A 24,240-nucleotide genomic window follows, 5' to 3' on the forward strand; every position below is an offset into this window, starting at 1 on the left:
GAGATATCAGCCAGGCGTCAGGGATGGGTGGCAAAACCTTGGCGATGTAAGGTCCAATTGGTAGAAACAGTGAAGCATCTAATAAAGATAGTGCCAAATTGCTCGATAATGCATCCCCAATCCATACTGTTTGGCCACCAAAGGAAAGGATAGTAAAGTACCATCATCATGAAGCACATCACCAACCAACCTAATCCCTTTGGATGAGATAAAATAAAAGCACTTGAGTTCCTGCAAGGAAAGGGGCCATTTAAACACCTTTGACTAGGGCAGACTCTTAGCAAGCAAGTAATTTCCATCAAGGGAGTCGCGACCATGCCATTTAATGTGAGAGAATTTCTTTCCAGGCTAAGAACATTTTAGAAGCAAAAGAGCAGCCTTTAACTTTATCAATATAACCTAGCATGAAGTCCCATTGAGTGGGATGCCAATGCCCAAAAGCATGAATAGTCAACCATGAAAGTAGATGATGCATCATAGCAGCCCAATGCTCATCACCCTGTAAAAATTCCAGCATCATCTTCCAAATTAGCTTTTCCTATCTGCAATCCATATAAACAATGTTGAATTGGACTCCTAAGTAGAAAGTTAGTGAGGGCAAGTAGGGGCTGATCCAAACCTAGACCTCCATAGGTCCACTGCGATCCCTCCATGAATACATAGTCAAAAGAAAATAGTGGATTTTCTATTCTTGAGGAACTTTCAGAGTCTTATTCAAAAAGATTTTTGCAGACTCTAGAAATCTGAAATCCCTTGTCAGACTTTGGAGTTGAGTGTTTCAATCCCTAGAGTGGCACCAACAAGAACAAATAAACCTGGCAAAGGAGTACAAAGAATCCCCACACTCGAAGAAGGTGAAGGAGAGGCAAAAAAAGCACCAGAGAAGGGCTAGGAGTCCGAGAGTCAAAATGAGCATCACCATTGGTATGTCCATAGGTGGATCTAAGGTATCTCTGGCGGGGAGTGAGGCATTGGATGTCCCCTCCTGAGCTACATCTTGAGGAACCGGGGCTAGGACATTTGTATCCACGACTAAAACTAGAATATTGCCTGCTCAAATATGTGGATGGTCGGAGGCATGCGAGGTATCCTGCGGTAAAGAAGATGAAGGATCAATAACCCTAACCGGTACCCAACAGGGGGCAATAGGTGCAAACCCTCAGCATGTCCAGAACCCTCAGTGTAGGTAAGGGTTTAAGGAGAGACATCCCAAAAAACGTCCATGCCATTTGTAAGCTCGGTATCCAAAAAGTTCCTCGTTAGTGTCTCAATGGATTGTGATCTAAGAAAAGGACACATGGTCTCTACCACAAAATGATACGGAAGAGAAGCAAGTGGGCATCCGTGCTGGACTGATATGTAAATCTGAAATATGGCCCCTCTAATACTCCTTATAATAACTTGACTATGAGAGTATCTATAGAGAGAGGATACCCTCTAAGCTAGGAATCACAATAGCCAAAACGTAGTACTATCAACCTCAATCTGTTACAAGAGCTTGATTCTGTTTTGGGCTTTATTTTTTCATGATCGGCATGATGTTTTTCGCCACTAAGCTTTGCTCTCGGAGGTTCTTTCATACTTAACAGAAGTATCTTTTTTGCACCGAATAGGAAAAACGTAGCGTTGTGCTCTCCTAGAATCCCTAGTCTACTTTGTCATAAGCTTTCTTTAGATCAAGAAAAGAATAGCCCAAGGTCCTGACTGATATGTATGGCCCACTCTGAGGCCTCCCAAAAAGAAAAGATATGAAATAAAAAGACTACATCCAGCATACGGGATCCTACATTTATGGCTTCTTCACTCAATGAAATTCTTGTCCAGCTTGTCCCTAAAGGGTGTTGCAGAAATTTGGTCACATAGCAGAGGCCAATTAGACTTTTGGGCATAGATTATAAAATTCTAGTGAAGGCAACCAGCCTACATTTGCAGGTTTACTTCTAACTTTGTGCATATGCAAAGATAAAGTAACATGATCACCAATTTCCTCCCAAAAATCAACAAAAAGAGGAGGGAATCGGCACACTTGAGCCTGGGCATTTGCCCTTATGCAAGGCAAATAGTGCGATTCTAAATCCATGTTCGTGAATTGTGCATCAAGAAAATTTGTCATATCCGAAATCACCAAAATGGGGATAGTTTGTCAAACCCTCAGCTTAGCACTCTCTCTCTCAGGCATGTCAAGGTCTCCCTTCCTTCCTCCTTGCTTCTCCATGAGGTAGAGGGTGGCCGGAAGGAGAAGTTGCCCTCTCTTCTCTTGGAGGAGCTCCCCTTCCCTACTCCTCTCCATTGAAGGCTTCATCAACATTGGGATTCTTCTCCAACGTTGTCTTCTCCAACTTGAGCTTCTGCCACCTCTTTTCCCTTTCCTTGGTGAGCTCTTCTCCTTCCTTCAGCTACAAAGACGTCCTGGAGTGGTGCTGTTTCTGTTGCTCTCTCTATGACCTGCGGACGATGTGACGCTTCTATCTAGATCTGGAAGCAGAATCACGACTTTGTGTCTTCAGAAAAGTTGTAGAGGACCTTGAGTACTACAATTTTCGTTTTTACATCATTGCAATCCGAGTTTTCTATGAAAAGATATAGCTCCTGCAAAAAGTGACAAAAATTATTCCTGCGTGCGGACTTTGTTCTTAAGTTCACGGGATGATAGTTTCGAGCCTACTGTCACTATTTTCATCTCCACCTCCCGCTTTTGCTGCTCCAGTTGGTGCCCACAAAGCTAAGCTATAGCTGCCCACGCAGCTTCTCTTGCTGCCCACGTAGCTATCCTCTCTGCCCGCCATCTAGCTGTGCACGCTGCTTCTAGCTGCCCACGCTGCTGCTCCTGTTGCTCACGCTTCTCTTGTTGCCCACAAAGCACTATCTTCTCGCCATTCGAGCTGCCACATTGCACACCTCATCCGCCTTCTATAACGGTGTGTAGACTCCACACTAATTTGCAACAAGAAGATAAAGAAAAATAATCTTGATGTGAGGTACGGTTACTTCCAGGCTTCTCCGATTACTTCTCTACTTGCCCGTGGTGCTAGGCTTGCATATTGAGTAGTCCTTGTGGCACCTCCAGCCTCTACATCGACTCTTTGGTGACTCTCCATTTTCTATTTTGAGAGTCATGCCATGACCGCTCCATGTAGCTACCCCATGGACTTACCGACACATATTTTGGGGCATCCATGCCTAGTGCTTCATCGACTCGCACGGATGTGCACACATGTGCAATGGCTACTTGGAGGACATCTCTTACTCCTAAGAGATCTATTCTTATCCCTACAGCTTGATGTATTTTGGGGTCCTCTGCCCTAGGTAGTCTCCCTAAAATGATATGTAACTCAGTGTTTGGCTGTCATTGAATCTAAAGGTCCTCTACCTTGGATAGTCCTCCTAAAAAGATGTATTGGTTTTCTTATTTTGATGCGTGGCTTCCTAACACGTCCTGTTATGAAGCTAAGAGGAGATGTACTATGGGAGCCATGTATTGGCATTGATAGGTCTATTTGTTTATTAGGCTTGGCTTGAGAGTTTCAGGATGTCGGTGCATTGGTCTCCTAGACCTCTGAGTTGATCATGCATCCACGCATGATGAGCCTCTGAGCCATGCTAGATGAGCTTTCGATGTTATGCTCACTAGCCTCTGAGCCATGCTCACTTGCCTCTGAGATTGTGTGGGAGCCATGTCCGGCATGCACAGTTTTGACGACCATCATTGTCATGTTCTGTTATTGGTTCCATTCCAGTAGTCTCTCACCTTGCCTTCATGGGGGGGTGTTGAAATATGAAGCCAAAGTGAGTCAAAAATGTATGTTCTAGGTGGTCTAGGTGGTGTTTTATAGTCTAGTGAGTTCTAGACGTGCCACGTGTCATATTGGGAGATATCCCATAGACATTGTGACTTTCTAGAGTCTAGTGTCACACTATATAGTGTTGTACTTGTCTATTGTCTATTACAACAGTCAACATCAAGCTATCAATACATTGTGAGTATTTTGGTTATTGCCTTGCACTTGTACTTTCTTTCCTTTCCATTCTGCCTTTCATTATGCTTTCCATATTTCCATTCTGTTCCTAGCTAGCTTCCATGTCTCTTCACCCTTTACTATTTTTCACTTAATTGTCATTTTTATTATGCTATTATCATTAATTGCAAAAGAGACTACTCAAAAGGCTCTCTTTTTGTTGCAAGAAAATGAACTTCTATAAGTAGGCGCAAGGTACATGAAATCATAAATTCTATGAAAACCCTCAAATAAAGTAGACATGGAGTGAGGTGGGCATAATCGACCCAGAGAGTGTAAGTGCCATGAAGGCCTTATGGCTGTGAGTGTGAAGTAAAAAAAATGGTCCCACACTCTCATGAAGGCCTCTCTCTTGGTGATTGTTGTGCATGAGGAACCCTAGACTTTGTTGAGGGTACGTATGATATCCTTCCTTGATCACCGTGAGTGACAAGAAAGCAAAGGTTTGAGTCCTATCAAGGGCTTTTGGGTAGCTTTTTCCAAGAGGGATATGTTCCTTAGGGAATGGAGTGGTTCCCCCTTCTTCTCTAAGACCACAGTAGGGTTGAGGTGGCACTTTCAGCCTCAAGCTTGGATTTTTTCCAGTTTGCTATGAGGACCTTTTAATTGGCCCATTGAGGGTGTTTATTCTCATGCATTGCATGATGTATTTCCACATTGAGCTTGATCTAGTGGGCTTCATTCATAACTAATAGAAGTCTTTTTCATGAAAAACAAAAAATAAATTCTACCATGTGGTGAGACTAGCAATGGCCTTCCAAGACAAATCTATGGGGGAGGTTTGACGTCTGAGCAAGGAGGGCAGCACTGCATCTATACTAATAAGATGGGGGATCCCCATGGCTATGAGAAAATCCATGTTTTCTCATACATATCTATGGGCCATGCTGTGTGATCCAAGCCACATAGTAGAGGGTACCTCTCGTCATCCCATCGAGCAAGTGCGCAATGCCTTGCCAGAAACTTTGGCCTCTCTACATCCCCAAATATACATGCTGAATAGACTCCAAAGGGTTGAATGGCATCTCGGACACTTGGGATTTGTCACACACTTTAGCACGAAACAAACTTCTTTTTTTCCGCATGTGTAAACATCACAAACAAAATTGTAAATTTTTTTTTTTAATCAAATCTTTTTTGAAAATTTGAATGCTTTCGACCTGTTTACGAAGTTTTTCAGGCACTCCATCAAAAGTTGATAACAATTCAAAGTCAATTTTCTTTTGACTTTGTAATTGCTGCATGTCCATTTGGATTTGAGAAAGCTTTTCTGTATTTTCATCAATCTGTAAGATAACAAAAACACTGATATAACCACATAAGGAATACAAAAAATTTTAGGTTTAGAAGTAAAGAGTCTTGATGAAATTAAAAGCATATTACATCTCAAAAAATGAAGAAGGGATACAAAAGCAAATGCGGGTTCTAATCTCTAAACTTAAATCCTTTACATACCATGCAAAACCATAAAATAAATAGCATCGGTGTGTAGATCTTGAGTAATATCCAAGAAAAGACAATGAGGAGGCAAGATGCCAAGCCATGCCATAACTTATAATTGAAGGAAAATCAAGCGGGATGAGGAGCTTCTAGATAGAGACCTTACAGATAACACAAACAATTTACTTGATTTCCTCAAATTCTTGTAGGTTTTGGACAGCTTAGGATTTGGTTTGCCCTACAAAAGGGGCACACATTAATGGGCATGAATCCAATGAATTTTGGATTAGTGATGAGGACACTCCTGGTTAGTGTTTGGATTTCGGCTTTAGTTTGGATCTAGAGAGGTCTCTTACTTAGATATTCAAGTTGGCATAGGTATCTCTTCCTCACAACAGTTCGCTCGTGTGATGGAGAGTATCAAGAGGAAACTCCTTTTTTGGAGTTCAATGAAGCTTTTTTTTGCTTTGAAAGCTTGTGGTCAAGGGATTTATGCTAGGTCAGGAACCTTGCAAAGATTTCTTTCTTCTATGCATTGGGTCTTGCACTCCCTTTTCTGGCATGATTGGATGGATGGCACTAGGTGGATCTTTTATTCTGTAGACATCAACATGTCACCTTATGGCTGCGGTTGTCAAAGCCTGGTGGAGCTTTAGAAACTCATTCCGAAGGGTTTCCCCCATCTTGCAGGATAAGATTGATAGGCAGCCAGTCCTATGGAATGGTTCTATTATTTTGGATGAGATTGGTAGACCTCTTGGTGCCTCGGAATATATGTAATAGTCCATGTGGAAGAGAGGTCCAGCTTCTTTGTGCTTTTTGGAGGTTTTCAATGGTCAACTTGAGGAACATATACTTCAATTGACTAGTCACCTCAGAGGGAATGGTAGGAGGATTGCTCGCATACATGTAGCTATCCCTCAGCATGGTAGATGGGTGATCCCCCTGCCCTCAAGGAGACTTCTACTGAGTATGAAAAGATAAGTGCTTTTATGAGGAACATGCATCCCTCTTCATTGTTCAAGTTACAGATCTCTTGTGGGATAGTGGTGAGGACACTTTGGTATTCGATGTGTAGTTTGGAGGCAGATTGGTTAGATCTTATGATTCTAATATGGTTTTTGATGCACACCTGGAGCTAGTTAGATTTGTTGGCTTTGTTGAGAGGGGTTATTTTGCTTCTGGCTGGTATATATAGACTCTCATCCAGAGAATACCAAGAGGGTATTTGGAGGCTTTGGTTCTTTGGGGGTGTCCCCATCAAGTATCGTCAATGGAATCCAGGCAAGTGGGAGTGTTAGTTTGCTTCTCGCTAGTGCGTAGACCCTCGTCCGGAGGATATCCCTCTTGGTATTTGAAATATTTGGGCTTTCAGGGGTGTTTCCATAAAGTATCTTCATGGTATCCAAACGAGTGGTAGTCAATTGTAGCAGACAACCACACAAAGGGTCTTCCCTTTTTTTTTTTTTTTTTTTCAAGAAATAGACTTCTATTAAGAGGAAAAACCCGCGAGAGCGCGGAATACATCATGAAATCATGAGGATAAATAAACCCCCTCAAAGTGAGGTGGAAAACAACCAAGGCTGAGGCTGAAAGTGCCACCTCAACCCTGTAGGAGTCTCAGAGAAGAAAGGAGAATCCTTCCATTCCCTGAAGACAGAAGCTCTCCTAGCTGAGGCTGCACGGGAGTCAACTGCATACTCGTCCATACGGCCATCAAGGTATGTACAGTGTTTGTCTAGATACTAGCCAATGTGTGCGAGGGATGAACCTGAGTTCCCTCCAATGCCTCTGTGCATCTGGCTCTCCAGATATGCCAGGATGCTATGCTCGCTAGAATCTCCCAAGAGGTATCCACAGAGGCATGTACAGCTGCAAAAGGAAGGTGTGGTATCACATCCAACGAATAGGACTCAACCTGATGATGTCGAATCAAGATGGCCCGAGAGGAGTCAAGTCTCTCATAGAATACCTGAGGCCCTGTAAGAGAAAGCCAACCCACTGAGCCCCATGTCATAAATAATGGGGAGTGGGCAAAGTGACTGAAAATCCTGGCTACCCCCATCCAAATCATCCTCGCCTGTCTGCAATCCCATAAGCAATGCTGAATAGTCTCCAAAGCAGAGAGGCAACGAGAGCAAGTAGGGTTGGCTCCGAACCTGGATCTCTAAAGGTTCACTACAATCCCACCATGGATAGAAAGCCAAAAGAAGAGAGTGATCTTTCTATTCCTGTGGGATTTCCAGAAGCACCTCTACAAATCCGAAGTGATATCAAATGTCTCCCGATGAGGAACTCTGGAAGGTCTCCAACCTCTACTACTGAGCTGGAATCTCCTCGCATTACTGACCATGTAACAAAAGAAGGGGATGCTCTTCTCTTGATGCCCTGCGTCAATCCACTCCACCGGGGGTCTGGATCGAGAAACCACTCTGAATTTGACCCCTGCACCAAAAGACCTACAACCCTGATAGGCTGAAAAGCAGACTCAAGCAAGATGTTCTCTGTGGACCTAAGCAATCTGCCACCATCATGCACACTAAAGACTAAAGCATCCTCATGTGCATCTCGAAAGACCAAAATCTAGAGGAACACCGCCTCTCGTAAAAGTACCTGCCCAAGTGGAGCGAGTGAGTGGCATATCATCTGTGTCTACCCAATCCACTGGAAGGGCTGCCTCAATCTGCAAGATCCTCCCTGCACTCCCTCTGAGATGTCCTGTCAACTCAAAGATGATGCAGGTCCCCTCTCCCACCTGGACCACTGCATGTAGAGTGAGGCACCAAGTGGTCTGCCATGATCATCCAATATACTGTCATTCCACATGATCAGCTGCCTATCAATCTCTTCAAGAGAGGAAGGACGAATCCTCCGAAGAGTGCTGCTCAAACTAACCCATGCTTTCAGTATGGCAACCATGAGAGGGGACGATGGTGATCTGAGGTGTGCTGTGGTGAAAATCCACCTAATACTGCTCATCTAGTCTCCTCCTGAAGAAGGTGTGCACGTCTGTATGCTGCTAATAAGAAATGCCTTCCACAGCTCCTGCCCTGGCATAAGTCCCCGCACCACCATCTTGCAGAGTAAAGCTCTGCATTGTAAATCTAGATCAATGATATTGATACCCCCTTCCTGTGTAGGGAGGATGAGGGTCTCCCAAGCCACCCTGGCTAATGCATCTGATGTGCCATCAAGCTCACTCCAAAGAAAATTCCTGATCGGTATCCTGAGCTGAGTGATGCAGTCCTTAGAACGGCACCAACATGAACAAACAAACCAGGCCGTGGCCAAGAGGACCTAGTTGACCACCACAACTCTAGAGGCAAGATCCAGCTTGCCTGAGCTCCAAAAAAGGAGCTTCTTCTTGATGCTCTCCAACATGGGAGCAAACTGCTGCGTGGAAGAAATATCCAAGCCGACCTGGTAGCCCAAATACCTGACAGGCACACCCCTTTGAACCCAAGTGAATCCTATGTCAAGCCCCCAAATTGGAGTGTCCTCATCACTAATCCAAAAGCCATTGGATTTATGCCAATTTATATGCGCCCCCGTCGCCAAGCAAAATAAATCCAATGCTGTCTTGAAAGAAGTGAGTGTCTGTAGTGTGGCATCCAAGTAAACTGATCTGTCAACTCGCTGTCAAGTAGCTCCTCTTCCCTTCTGATGGGAAGTCTCAGCCCAAAGATGTCAGCTTGAGATCTAACATAGATACTCATAGCTTCAGCCACGAAAAGGAGCAAGGGGGCATCCTTGACGGACTGATCTGAAAATCTGAAATCTCTCACCCCTTACCCCACCAATAAATACTTGGCTGTGGGCTGATCTGTACAAAGAGGAAACACCTCTGATCCAAGCATCAGTAAAGCCAAAACATAGAAGGGTGCCCTCCAAAAAACCCCAATCTACTCTGTCATAAGCTTTCTCAAAATTCAAGAGTAGAATGGCTAGATTTTGGCCGCTCTGCATGGCCCACTCTGAAGCTTCCAAAAAAAAGAAAATGTTATAAAAAATGCTTCTGCCATGCACAAATCCCGTCTGAGTGTCATGAATAAGATCTGGGAGAAGGGGCTACAATCGAAGGCTGATTGTCTTGGCCAGAATCTTGTAACATGTCCCCAAAAGTGTGATAGGCCTCCACTAGGACACTAAATTTCTGCAACCTCCTTTCGGGATAAGGTGGATGAGACCCTCTGTGAGCATCCCGGGCATGTCACCAGAGTCCCAAATGCCCTGTAGGGCTGATGTAATGTAGTCTCCAATCATATCCCAAAATGCAATGGAAAAAGAAGGGGTGAGGCCATCCAAACCTGGGCACTTGCCCTTGTGAAGGGCTGAAAGTGCAGTCCTGAACTTTGTGTTGGTGAAAGGTGCATCAAGCAAAACATGCATATCCGGTTTCACCAACAAGGGGATGCTCTACCAAAAAACCTGTCTAGCATCCTCTCTATCCCGTGTGTCAGGATTTGCAGTAAGAAGGGCGGCATAAAAATCTGAAGCTATGCGCATGACATCATCTGGATCTGTCTGTAAAACCCCATGTGAGTCAATAAGCTGGGATACACTCTCTCTACTATTTCTAGGGCTAAGAGTAGATAAAAAGTGTTTATTGACTCTACCACCCATCTGAATCCAGAAGGACTCCCGTGCATGAAAGGCATACTTTGCTCTCTGATCAAGCAATATCTGCTGATGAGCCCTTGCTGCAGCAAGGCGCTCCTGAATCCAAGCATCTGAAGGCCGTTTCTGCTCTTCCCTCTGCAAAGCAACCAACTGCTGGCGAACACCAATCTCACATCTGAGAATATCTCGTCTCCTGGTACAAGAAACTGAGTGGTAGAAATCGCTAATACCAAAAAGGGTAGCAGCTACATGTGATGGATATGGCTGCCCACCCTGGACATGAGAAACTCATATCTGTAGGGCTGCCTCTGTAAGATCCTCCTCTGTGTACAAGGCATCTGGAATCCTGATGCTGGTGGACTGGCCTCTCAAGTGAGACTCTGAGATAGCCAACACAACAGGAAAGTGTTCTGAAGTGGAAACCCCAGCAACAATGCATACCGATCCACCTCTGTCTAGTGCCCAATCATCTACATAGAATTTGTCAATGCATGCATGAATAGGCATCTGCTGCCTCCTGTTCGACCAAGAGAACAGGAGGGACTGTGGCTGAATAAGAAAGGCATCGTCCAACCAAGTATCTCTGCCACAGTAGTTCCCAAGCTGCTCTCTCCAAAGAGTGAAGTCCTCCTTCTCTACCCCCTTTTCTGTTTGACGGTAACTCAACCATGTTAAAGTCACCTCCAATCACCCATGAATCCACAATGGGGGCCCAAGAGAGCAAATCCTTCCACATAATGACACATTCCCCTCTAATGTTGGAGGCATACAGGTTACGGAGACCAACCTTACGCCCTCCAATCAAGAGAATAATCCAGTGAGCCCTAGAGGCAATAATGACTTTGTGTCCAACAACTGAGGAGAGAACTGACTGCGAAACTGAAATAGAAGTGCCCCCCCTAGTGTCCAAGGCAGGCGACCAAAAAGTATGGCTAGAAAGCAACTTGCCTAACTTGGCACAATCTCTAGAATCCAGTTTGTGCTCCTGAATAAATAAGATATCAATGGAACCCCCAGTAACACCTGGATGAAGCTGATCCCGGATCAACTATCTGAGGCGACGATGTGGGACGCCACCTAGGCCCTGTATGTTCTAGCTAATAATCCTCATCGACGGGAGGATGTAGAGTGGAACACCTTACCCAACCTAGTGGTGGAAACAAACCCCTCAACAGGGGAAAACCTCCTACTCGAGGAGCGAGGAATGGAACCAAGTGGCGGAAAATCAACAGGGGAAAGAACCCTGTCACCTGACGAAGAAGCCCTGTCAACAGGAAACCCAATCACTGGCTCACCAAAAGTAGAGGGCACAAACTCCTCTGGGAAATTTGAAGCATCTGCCAGAGCTGAAAATGAGTTCCTGTAAATCAGGCCAGACATCGGAATGCGAAGGATCCCTTCTGAGGGAAGAGGATCAATAGTGCAAACCATCCCCTTCCCCTATCCAAGGGAGGAAGTGAGGACTGCTCTCGATCCTGTGTCTGCCCAGCCGCGGAGACCTCTACTGCCTCGAGGAGAGTGTCTGGCACCGCTGGTTCTAGGGGAGAAGCTGCAACCGGGGAGGAGGTCGTATCTGAAGCACGTCTCGGACTGTGTGAGGTGAGACTAAAGGGACAGCCCGAGGTGAAGCAGAGTCCACTAGTGTATCCTCATGAACTGAAGGAGGAATCTGCACACGAACCGGAACCCACTGGTATGTGTCGGGTGCCCCTGAGGTAGAGAGGTAGAAGGTGGCGGTATCAAAGGAGCGCTCAGTGGAGGAGCACTCTGGCGAGTAGGAGCTATACCACCATCCTAAGGAGGACCGTTGGTATGTGTCGGGTGCCCCTGAGGTAGAGAGGTAGAAGGTGGCGGTATCAAAGGAGCGCTCAGTGGAGGAGCACTCTGGCGAGTAGGAGCTATACCACCATCCTAAGGAGGACCGCCATGTGGAGGTCGAAGAGCAGGTGCTAGACCTATACCACCCCCCTGTCGAGGCCGTGAGACGGTAGCTATACCAGAGGGCTTCTTGGGCCTTTTCTTCTTCCTGGGGCAATCCCTGGCAAAGTGTCCAATGGTCCTGCATATCCTGCACTGGTCCTGCCTGCTTGTAATCTCTACTCTCTGGCGAAAAAAGGAACCATTCGGACGCTAGATCATAACATGGTCCATGGTGAGGTTAGGATCCTTACAAAGGACCCTAACTCCAGGTACCCCATCAGCCTTGGTTGCCTCTGTGTAGTCAATGGCAACCCAAGGAGGGGTGGGATCTCAACAACCGCGCTGAAATGCTCCTCAATAACAGAAAGAAGTCGATGGAAAACCTGGGGAAGCCCGGGAAATCTGATGAAGAGCGAAAACATTTCCTTATCTGCCTCCATTGGGTTGAAACCGATATCAAAGGCGTCAAAGAAGATCTTCATGTGTCCTAGGTGTAAAAACTCAGCTTTGAGCACTGTGCTCGCAGCCTCTGGAGTGTCAAAAACAACCTGGAAAAAACCTCGTCCCAGAATACGAACATCTAGCAATCGTGGAGTGAGGTCTGGGGGGAGAGCCACAAGCATCCAGTCTCTGGCTTGGGATCTCGAAGGGTGAGACCCGAAGATGCGTGTGAGCAACGTGGTAGAGCATTCAATCTCTACGTCCTTCTTTAGCTGCTGCAACTCGTCTTTAGAAAAAGTAATAGTTTTTGCAGCCGGTGGAGGTGGAGTAGGATTGGTTGACGGAATATCCATCGCCAATCAAGGTGAGGAGGCCGACTCGGACACTTTTGAGGCTTTGTCCGCTCCAAAAAACACTGTGGGAGAAAGAAGAGAGGGGAGACAGGAAGAAGGAAAAAGAATGCGGGGAAGAGGGAGCGGGGAAGAGGGAGGGTTGAGGCAGGAGCGGGGGGAGGGAGCGGGGTAGAGGGAGCGGGGGAGCAAGGAAGGGGGAGTGGGCTGAGAGGGGAGGGGGCAGCTGAGCGGGAGAGGATAGAAGGGGGTAGAGGAGAGGGAGGTAGAGGCGGGGGGGGGGGAGAGGCGAGGGTAGGGAGCGGGTAGAGGAGAGGGGTGTAGAGGCGGGGGAAAGAGTAGAGGCGGGGGAAGGGTAGGGGGAGAGGGGGGAGGGGTAGAGGCGGGGGAAGGGTAGAGGAGAGGGGTGTGGAGGCGGGGGGAAGGGTAGAGGCGGGGGAAGGGTAGGGGGAGGGTAGAGGCGGGGGGAAGGGTAGAGGCAGGGGTGAGGGGAGCAGGGTAGAGGGAGCAGGGGAGCAGGGTAGAGGGAGCAGGGGAGCAGGGAAGGGGGAGCGGGCTGAGAGGGGAGGGGGCGGGCTGAGAGGGAGAGGAGGAGGCGAAGCGGGGGACTACATGCATCAAATGAAAAAAATATTTTCAAGGTTCATGTCTTGGCAAAAGCCTTCTGACCATTGCCTTGCATAATAAGGCCTTGCTCTACAAGTTTGGATCTATGATATTCATACACCCTTCTTGTGTTGAGAGGATCAAGGTCTCCCTAGCCACCCTAGCTCTGGTGTCTACCACACTATCGACCAAGAACAGAACATGACAATGACGGTCATCGGACTGTGCAATGACTATCTAGAACTAGACATGGCTCCCATGCTAACTTAGAGGCAAGTGAGCATGGCTCCGAGGCTAGTGAGCATGATATAGACTCAAAGGCTCACCTAGAAATAGATCTATCAAAGCCAATACAGGGCTCCCACAGTACATCCCCCTCCTGGCTCCAAGGACTAATGACGCCTTGAGGGGAGGGGGCGGGCTGAGAGGGAGAGGAGGGGGAGGAAGGGAGAGGCTGAGGGAGGGGGAGGGGGAGGGGCTGAGGGCAAGGGAGGGGGCTGAGGGAGGGGCTGAAGGAGAGGGGGCAGCAAGGGAGCGGGGAGGAGCAGCAGCTCAGGCGACTTTGACTGTGCTTTTTGAACAACAACCGTCTTCCTTTTTTTGACTTCGCAGCAGTAAGTAATACTAAAAATTTTCTAAACCTCCTCATTGGGAGAGAACATGATCCCATCATGCTTTTGTGACCAGATGGCTCCCTTTTCAAGAAGCAAAGAATTGAGATTGCAGGTCGTCAAGGGCCTTCATCCCTGTATCTATGATCATATCCCTTTTCAGAATCTTGATCAACCTGTGTCTCCTCCAGCTCAGTTGTTTCTTCCACCTGATGGTTTGGCCGGTTCTCACCTATCCAGATCCATAGACATTGTCATATAGACAATGGAGGTCTCTTTCATGACTGCAAGTAGAGTTTTTGAGGACACCGGCTCCATTTCAGCTCATGCAGAGCAACACTTTCACTCCTTTGGCTACATTTATTGATAGTAGATACTCTAGCTCATTTAGAGAGCTCATTTAGAGAGGGCATTGACTCCCATTAATACGAGAGGACTTACCGCCCCTCACTTATGCCAAGAAAGTTTCAGAAAGGGTAGACTCTTCCATCACTAGATCCGAGAAGCAGTCTCAAACTTCTTCCTCCCACAATGGGGATTGTTAGTTGGAATATTCTGGGTCTTGGTGGTGTTTCTCATTGCCACTGACGACACATGATACACAATCAGTTACACCCATTGATATTCTTTTTATCGAGGAGCACAAACTGGATAATAAGGATTGCAGAAAGTGAAGTTAGTTGCTCTTTGGTCACACTTTTTGGTCTTCTCCCCTAGGGGAGGGACTTGCAATTCTGGTTTAGCCACCATTCTCACTCTTGTGGTTGGCCATGATATAATGATTATTCTAGATCTCACTGGATTATCTTGTTGATAGGTGGACATAAGATCAGCTTCTTCATCATCTATGCTGCTACTAATAGAGGGAAAAATATTTTTTGGAAGGAATTGCTCTCTTGGGCCCCTATTGCTGGTTCCTAATAATTCGAGATGACGTCAACATGGTGGAGTTGCCTACGGACAAAAGAGAAGGAAAGGTGGCATTCACTCCCTTGAGAGAACTTTTCAATTTTCAAATCAAAGGCACAGATTGTTGGATTGATGATGCTTTTCATGCTTTTCCACAGTTTTCTATTTTCGTGGTAAAATGGGAGATGCTTAGGCCCATCACTACCTCATTGAAGATTTTCTGTGGATGATTGGACTTCTGACAGAGGTGGTACAATTTACATTGTAATGTATCTACTTCTGACCACTATCTAATCATTATTTCTACTTTTGAGCCATACACTCATTCTTGATTTGCTAGCATTAGAATTCCAAACACTTTTGATGCATGGGAGGATCTTTCAATGGCATCTATGCAGATTCCTGCAAGCTGGTTTGTGTTCTCCTCCTGCTTTGGCAGCAAACCTCTGCTCCAACCCTCCACCTGGACCTGCAGGGCCCAAAGGGCTTACTCTTATTGATTCTGTACCTACACAACAGGAAGAAAGTACCAACAGAACCAAGAAGAGGCACGAAAGCAAGGAGGCCTCATACTTAGGAATTACCTCAGGCAGGAGGTCGAATGGACAGCTCACGGGAGCCCTCTTCAGTCCACCAAGCCATTGGATCACCTCCCCTCATGTGATGGAAGGTAGGTAGGGATGTACACCTTCTCCCTCCATAGTTTTTCAGCAAAATCTCTCTCTGTCAAAGTAAGCAGTAGGAGAAGGAGACAATGGCGAAAGGGGATAAGGAGAAAGAGAGACCCAAAGAGGAGCAGCAGCAAAAGCACCTACGATAGAGCATGTGAACAAACGCAGCAATAGAATTGGCCTACAGGTTGACAGCACCGCCATGCATAAGGCAACTAATAAAGCCTCTGCCCAAATCCTATCAGCCTCTGCACTAGCCTCTACATCATCACAATCAGCACCAGCCTCTGCATCACCACCATCATCATCCTTGAGATCATCTTCTGCACCATCCTTGGAGGGGACAGCCCCACCATCTCTAGCTGTGGTAGTGTCAGGGGAAGCAGCAGATTTTGTTGTACCGTTACCATCATCAGTGTTGGGATCAAGGGGAGCTACTCTTAGCCCGACCCACTATGCCCCTCTTCCACAGTATACCTCATCTCTGTCACCCTTACCCCTTACTCAGCCACTGTCCCCTCAGTCGTTCTCACCACGCCCACATTCCAGTTGTCTCCCCACCAGTCTCCACTTCCGCCCCCCATTATCCAGCCGCCATTCAAAACACATCCCTACACACTTCATGGTCACATGATCCATCAGACTCTTGGTATCATGTCCTTCTAGAGATACACTGGCGCAGCGAATGGTTAGATACACTGGCGCACCGAATGGTTTCTCACTATTTTCTCACTATCTTCTAGAGATGCACCGGTGCACCGAATGGTTTCTCACTATTTTCTTTGCAGTTGAAATAGAGTAGCCTCGTGCATCCATTAGCATTCAAAACGTCAATGATGCTTCTTGTTTCATGGGTAGTTCATGAAAAGTGCGATTTGAACTCTACCTCATCTCTCTTTCCATACCACAGGAAATTTACCCCCCTAATGGGCCTCTTGTGCTATATAGATAATATGTATAAACCCTGTTATGCTCTTATATGGGATCCAAGTTTCAAACAAAAGTTGTAAGTAAATGCAACTGGAGTTAGACCAAACATTGTGTCCTCAAATTGATAAGTGAAAATTCATTTGAAGTCTAGATAAGGGTAATGTAGTATGTAGAAAGTAACTGGAAAAACAGAACTTCAAGAGTGACCACCTCTTTACTACATTGCTCAATCTTTGAAGTGCCTTCTTGAATTTGTTTTTTCAAGCCATCGATATCCATCTGCAAGACCATTTGACATCAATTAAAAGAACACTGTACAAGAAAATTCACTGCAGAGTCTATTTCCATAGTCATATTCAAGATTTATTGAGTTAATATTCCATGCAGGAAGGAATGAGACTGTCATTGATGATATGATTTTTACTGGAAAAATAAAAAATACAAGTTAATTTAAATGGTAAGGTGAAATAATAAATTAAAGGAAGGCTTTCTGATACATATTTGGGGATGTGTTGTCATTGCACCACATTCTCAAACTCTCCTTTGTATGTACACATTCACTTGTTTGTATGCAAAAGGGCACTGGCTACATTCTTATGCTGCCTTTTGCACGTGCACAATCACATGTTGACGCCCACTCATAGGGTGCCTACCACATATTCCACTTTTGTATATATTATCTGAAAAGAAAGCTCCTTCTAAGTATATGCATGTCCTAAGAGCTTCTCTCGAATTGGTAAATTGAGCTAGATTCATGAGAGACACATAATTTAGACACTTTCCAGAAACTCTTGAACCCTCTTTCTTTTTCAAACTTTCACTCTTATTGTCTCGTCCTCATCCTTCCTTGGTGTATTAGGATGGGGGAACTCCCCATCGTCATCGGAAGAAATAAGAATTGAGATGGAGATGGCACCCTCAATGTGAGACTTGGAACCAAAATGGAAACTGAAATGGGAATGTGGGGACGCAAAATCAACTGCCATATTCCAGAGACAAGAGAGTTTTTGAGCTGGATGACGAGAAGGGAAATCAAAGGCTGGATATGCACACTGCACTGAAAAATGGTCCATTGCAAAGGGAAATCAAGGTGAAAATGCCGACAAATTCAGAGGAATATTCCATTATTCTTGTACTGCAATCATGAACGCAACCCTAGGAATGTATTCTATGTCGCACGTGCCCCTCCAAATGTCCCCATGGCAGCCACGACTAGACCCTATCCAATGGCATGCAAGGATTGTCTTTCTTGACTGTTGGAGAGGCATATTGTGCACCTCAGCCCTTGGAGGGTCGCGCTAGTGACACGTGGACAAAGGGGGGCTTGAATCCAATGGCATGTAAGAATTCTATTTCTTGACTATTGTAGAGGCCTACTGTGTGCCTCAGCCCTTGGTACAATCCATGGAATTTTATATAACAAGAGGCAGTTCCCAAAGAGGGAACTTGCAATTAGAGTATCAAAAGATGTCAATATAGGACAAGTAAACAGTCGAATCTATCTGGCAAACCTCAGCCCTTGGATGCTCGCGCTAGTGACACGTGGACAAATGGGGGCTTGTATATTCCCATATGCAAATGTGTGCCTAAATGTGACTAGTATATATGTGTGATTGTGAGGACCTTAAGAGTAACTTTTCACTGGTTTTGTTGTGGATGCTCTAGGCCTTTGCAAGTTTGTGGGGTAGGGTGTGGGTTGTGTTGGGTGTTTACATGTATGACACATGGCTCCTTCTCATGGTATCAAAGCTTTCTTTTTGCTTGCCTATGGCTAACATGTGGAATGTATGGGCAGTATTGTGATTCATGGCAGCACTAGCAGGAGTGTCAGTGCAACGTGTCTCTTAGTGGCACGGCTTGAATCATGCTAATTGCAGGAAATAGCTCTTGACTTAATGACTTGTGGTGTGCTGATTGCATTATACTTATTGTGAAGCTATGGTGACCCATACCAACTACATGTGGACCTTGTGATAGGGAGCTACAACGAGTTCAGGTATTCCACTTGTTATAGGACTATGGCATTAAGACGGGGATTCCTTTTATCTTTGATGTTCACGGTGAGGGCAAGTTGTCTAGTCAACCAATGAGGTTATCCTTGTGGATGTCGCTTTTGAGCCTGTTAGGGTTCTAGGTCATGTGGAGCAGGGTTTTTTGGCTTCAGGATGGTATCTAGATGCTTATCCAGGTCACATTCTCTTGAGTTCATGGAGTCTTTTTCTCTATGGATGTGACCCCATAAAGTATTTGCGGTGGGACACAATACTGCAAAGAGCAAGTCCAACTATTCAACACCTCCCGTGTGATAGTGACTTCTCAGTCAGCTTGTAGAGTACCCTTATTAACTCCAAAGCCACAAATGCATACATCATTTTAGAGGGACTACTCAAGGCAAAGGACCTTTATTGACTCAACAGGAACACACAGATAGAAGGGGGCCTAAAAGACCCAAACATCATCCTCCTCCCTAATGGAGAAGCCTGAGACTTGAGTTGTAAGCGCCTGGATCTCCACAGGTGCCTCTTCTGGTACTTGGTCTTCAGCGACCAAGTTGGCATGATGATCATCTTGCTCTTTTTCCTTTTTCTTGAAGCAGTTTGCTTCAAGTGACCTTTCCATTTACAAAACCTGCAAATAACATTTTTATTGGTCTTCCATTTGTTTGTGGAGGCAAGTGCCTGATCAGTAGGATAGGTTACAAGGGATTCCTTATTGCGACGGTCTTTTTCAAAAAGCGTGGCTACCATATCATCAAATGTGGTAGTGGCAAGCCTTAGTACTTCAAGGGTTTGTTCAAACCAAGAAACTCCTTCCATACTCTTTATAAGAACAGCCATCTTGTCCTCATCATCCATAAGGCGATACAATAACCAATCCTCGTTGCAGTTATACAATATTATCAGATTGACTACAACCATATGAATAAAGGTGCACATTTCAAACTTGAGAGTTGATGGACAAGAGATTGCATTTTTGCCAAGTGATCACTTAGCGTATCACTATCTTCCATTTTCAATTTGTAGAAATTGAGTTTCAAAAAAACTTCTAAGTCAGTGATCTTATTACCGGAAAAGACTCTCAAGGCGATCCCATATTTTCCTGGTTGTTGTCTTGAAGTCCACATGGTGGATCAGTGTATCTGCTAGGCAAAGACCAATAAGAGCAATGGCTTTAGCATTATGCTGCTTCCATACCTTGAGATTGGAGGATGAAGCATTGAGTTCATCATCTTCAATCACATCCCAAACTCCTCGCATAAGCAGCAGTTGCATTCTTGTTTGCCAAGTTGGGAATCCTTCCCCTTTGAACTTCTCCACGAGCACCAAATTGGAAGTCATAATGGAAATTGACTTTGTGAAGATGGGTAGCAAACTGAAATGAATCACCAGCAATCATATGCCTCGAACTGTAGCAGGACAGCTCCAAATGCTGTAGCAGATCACGAGGTGCAGGACAGCTTCACAGATGGCCCGAACATTGGAGTCCAGGTCGTGGATAGGAGGCTGCAAGATGACGAATTTGCAGCAGCAACGGCAACGGGCAGATGCAAACAGAAAGGCAGCGGGCAAGAAGGCAGTGAGTAGGAGATAGCGGGCAGGAAGAGAAGTAGCGCGGGCAGTGTAGGAAGGCAGCGGGCAGGAGGTAGCGAGCAGGAAAAGAGGGGCGCAGGGCAGCACAGGCATCTGGGAGCAAGAGGCAGCGCGGGCAGCGCATGAAGACAGCGGGTAGGAGGTATTAGAAAGTTGACTATGAGCAGCTGCTCCAATTCAGCTAGCAGCAAGTCAATGATGGGAAGCTCCTCCAAGTCGGCATCTCGATCTCCATAATGAGGCTAGAGCTTGAGGAAAGGGCTGCCCTTTGGGAGAAGGTAGCTTCCATTTCCGGGCTACCTCACTCCTAAGGTTTGCCCAAGGAAGGGAAAGCTAGAAAGGGGACATGGCTCTGATACCACATGAAGGAACTGGAAGTAGGAGGAAAGGAGACAAGGGAGCTAGAAGGAAGGAAGCATAACTTGCAATGGAAATGAAATGGAAGGAAAGGCAAGAACCAAAATGAAATTACTTACATGACCAAAAGCTCCACTAAGTTGATTGATGTGACAAGTGAAAGTACAACACTCATATAGAGTGGACACACACACTCAAGTACCATATGGGATAACTCCCAAGATGCCACATGGCACTCTCTCACACAAAGACTCATAAAACTAGTTTCTAGTACACACTAGAACACTCTTAGACTATGATTTCTCCATAAATTGATGATCAAAAGTGTGGCTGAGTGTCATTTAAGCCTCATATCTATAAGTTTCATGTTTTTTTTTTCAATGCACTGGTACAAGTTAAACCTGCTGCTGCCGTCTCTAAAGTAATGTCCAACTTTATACTCATCTTGTGTCAAGACGGGGAAAATCACAACAGTATAATCTAGTCCATATAGTCTTTCAAAAATGAGAAGAGTTCTGTGTCACTCCCGCAGGGGCAGGCAAAACAGAGGAAAAGATTAAAGGCTTGTAGTCCATGCAGTCTTTTCAAAATAAGAAGAGTGCAGTCTCACTCCCGCAAGGGAAGATGGATTGCAGATAGTTCAGGTGAGAGAAAACCGGCCAGAAGGCTTCCATTGGGAGCTTTCAAAATACAAACTTCATCACACATGATTGATTAACTTAATCCCCCCAAAAAATCAGGGTGATATTATGGCTTGCACAGTATACACCTTGAGCTGGAACATCTGAGGTGCAAGAGCAGCAGCATGCTCTTCCTCAATCTCTGCAATCTTTGTCTTAAAATCTTCCTGCGCCCTTAGAAGATCGGCTTCCTCCAGTATTAATGCTTGTTCTCTCTCCCTTTAACAAATGGGTCAGTTAGAAAGGCAAAACATGTGCACACATTCTTGTGGAAAAAGTGCCTTTCCCTAATTGTTCTAAAAAATGTGAGTGCGACTCACAGTCTATAGGTCATTCCTTTGATATTAAGGCATAAAGTAGTACATACAGGCAGGAGATGCAGAAATCCTTACCTGCAAAAGAGGGACTCGTTTTCTGCTGTTTCGGCATCCTCCCTGAGCAGGTCCAATGTCGTTTCATCCTCTGCTTGCAATTGCATTTCCTTTTTAAAAGCTTCAATCTCGGCCTGATGCATCATCAACAGAATAACTTGGTTTCGATATTATAAAGTACGGCTACTGTATAGATTATAGGCGGTAAAGCATGCTCTCACTTTAGCCACTTCAATAGTGTTATAGATGGACAATTTCGTGCTTGAAAGTTCACTATCTATAGCGTAGTCTGGCTTGGCACCTCTATTGGATACTTTGTTTACCTGTAGACGGAGGGATAGATCGAGGGTATCGTTCGTAAGTTTTCTCCGTACCGCCTTACTTTTAGAAAGGGCAGAATGCAATTCTTCAATCCTGCATTGTCAATGAGTATCAGTATTGAAAACAGGCTTTTCCCCGTCGTCCCCCTACTCCACACACAGCGGATACGCACAAAGGCATGCCACATCCACAAACGCTGAATAGTTTCTTTGCCAGCTTAAAATCGCAGGGATGGTCGTTGGAACATCGAGAAGCGTGGGTGAGTGATAAAAAGGGCGTAGCAACAATGCGTAGGTAATCCCGACGCAAACGGCCGCAAAGTTTGAGCTCCATCAAGATTCCCGGATGCGAAATGGCATACTTATGGCGGGCGAAGGATGCTCGTTCAGGAGGAAGCTCGCCGTGTCGAACGAGCTCGTCAAGGTTTGCGAGAACCTTGGACAAATCTGGCAACTCGGAGTCCTCGTCAGTCTGCTGATCGTCTTCCGCCATGGATTCTGCGATCGACTGATCGATCGATTGAAGACAGAGTTATCAGCTGAATTCGTTGGAACAAGGACGACCAAAAGATTGTCACGCGGCCCGTATTCATCAACTGCCATCTTCACATAATATTTCTCAATTCCATTATTAATATTCACGGTTTTGGCCTATATATATTTTGGCCTATGTATTTTCAATAATAATTCTCAATTCAATTAATCAACGAGCACCATTCCCTATTGGTTTGCGCATTAGTGGTAGGCTTCCAATCCCGAGGTCACTCCGTGCAGCTCCATAGGACCAAGAGTCGGTGAGTGTGGGGTGCGGTTAGGGGGGAAAACAATAAGGAGCACCATTCACATGCTACCATTGCATGTTATTGGGCCTTGTGTCCTAGCTTGCTCATCAAAATGGGTGCGTCATATGGCGTTTGGGAGACAATGTCCAGCATCAGTGCTTGGGACATGCAGGTCGCTCGTTGTAGTTGGGTGATGGGAGGGCATCACGTTCCCATGGCAGCCACCCTTGTCGCCATCTAGCAAGATAATATTTACACCCTGACGCCATCTGGAAACGCAAGGCTCTGATAACTAGAGCGACCATCGAAAGGCGAAAGCGTTTCTGCAAGACATGACCTACATGCATTTTCTATATCCTCACTGCCACAAGAGGTAGCCACCTTTGTTGCTAGCCCTTGTTCTAAAGATACCCTAGGCGTGTCACTTGGGTTCTCAGAAAATAGGTTGGTTTCTCTTGAACCTTTGTTTATTTCCCATGGTCAACACCTTTTGGTCTTACTGATTTGTATGGTTGTTTATTTGCAACATTAATAGATGTTCCTTTTCTCTATATAAAACAACCCCCGTTGTGGTCCCTATGCCCACTGGTCCAAGGCAAAGTGCACCTTAATAGGACCAGGTGATGGGTAGAGGGGTGAAGTTTACATATATATTTTTTAAACATTGCATGTTATCACTCCAGCACATAGCACAACCTATAATCTTGATGGTGTTCAACACCTTGTCTTGGGACTACCATAATATATATGTTTAGTTATTTGTTCTAAATACATTATGTTCTCATTCAATGGGTTCTCAGAAAATAGGTTGGTTTCTCTTGGTGACCACCAATTTTTGTTTATTTCCCCATGGTCAACACCTTTTGGTCCTACTGATTTGTATGGTTGTTTATTTCCAACATTGATAGAAGCTCCTTTTTTGTATATAAAACAACCCAGTTGTGGACCCTATGCCCACTAGTCCAAGGTAGTGTGGACCTCAATAGGACCAGGTGACGAGCGGAGGGGTGAAGTCTACATATATATTTTTTGACATTGCATGTTATCACTTCGGCACAATAGCACAACCTTCAACAGACTGAAGGGTCTCTATAATCTTAATGGTGTTCAACACCTTGTCTTGGGACTAATCCTTTAATAGATTGTTTACTACTATAATATATATGTTCTAAATACATTCCATACTATTTATGCTCACATGATCATAACTTTTTGGTTGATAGTTGATATGTTTTAATTACCATCGTAACCCTCATGAGCCTCAATCTCCACCTACAACTATTCTATTGGTGTGTCGAGTGTGGCTAGAAGCCGTTTGTATTGCCTTGAGCAAAATCATAGTAATGAATGGAACACCTCCTCTTTCTCTAATACAATGTGCAAGACTTGATCAACTATTGCATCGTGCCATTGCATCTCATTTCACATTCGTTCATCTCACCGCTACTTTGCAGATGAGCATTCTGCATAAGGGTTAGGAAGCATGATGCTTGTTCCATTTTGCCACAAACAACCTCTTTCATTAGGTAATCTCGAAAAGGCATTTTGACTTTGCACAGCCTGATGAATTGCATGCATATCTGAGAAGAATGAATTCGCATGTTAAAAGTAATCTATAGCTAACAT

At 45.2% G+C, this 24,240-nt stretch overlaps 1 protein-coding gene across 1 annotated transcript in view; it reads right to left on the reverse strand.

The window, feature by feature from the left end:
• Positions 1 to 22,402, reverse strand: part of LOC147901299 (uncharacterized) — a 221,363-nt gene extending 198,961 nt beyond the window's left edge. Inside the window, exons 1-6 of the mRNA XM_087376466.1 lie at positions 22,195 to 22,402; positions 21,836 to 21,926; positions 21,534 to 21,646; positions 21,231 to 21,360; positions 16,725 to 16,793; positions 5,177 to 5,302 (exon numbers count right to left, since the gene is read on the reverse strand). Of these exons, the coding sequence (XP_087232592.1) occupies positions 5,177 to 5,302; positions 16,725 to 16,793; positions 21,231 to 21,360; positions 21,534 to 21,646; positions 21,836 to 21,926; positions 22,195 to 22,325 (660 nt within the window). The 5' untranslated portion in view covers positions 22,326 to 22,402. The remainder of the gene's footprint in view (positions 1 to 5,176; positions 5,303 to 16,724; positions 16,794 to 21,230; positions 21,361 to 21,533; positions 21,647 to 21,835; positions 21,927 to 22,194) is intronic.
• Positions 22,403 to 24,240: the final 1,838 nt, after the last annotated feature.

Source organism: Dipteris shenzhenensis, chromosome 6, assembly GCF_047967505.1.
Source record: "Dipteris shenzhenensis isolate YYH24624 ecotype China chromosome 6, Dip_SZ_1.0, whole genome shotgun sequence".
Classification (NCBI taxonomy): domain Eukaryota; kingdom Viridiplantae; phylum Streptophyta; class Polypodiopsida; order Gleicheniales; family Dipteridaceae; genus Dipteris; species Dipteris shenzhenensis.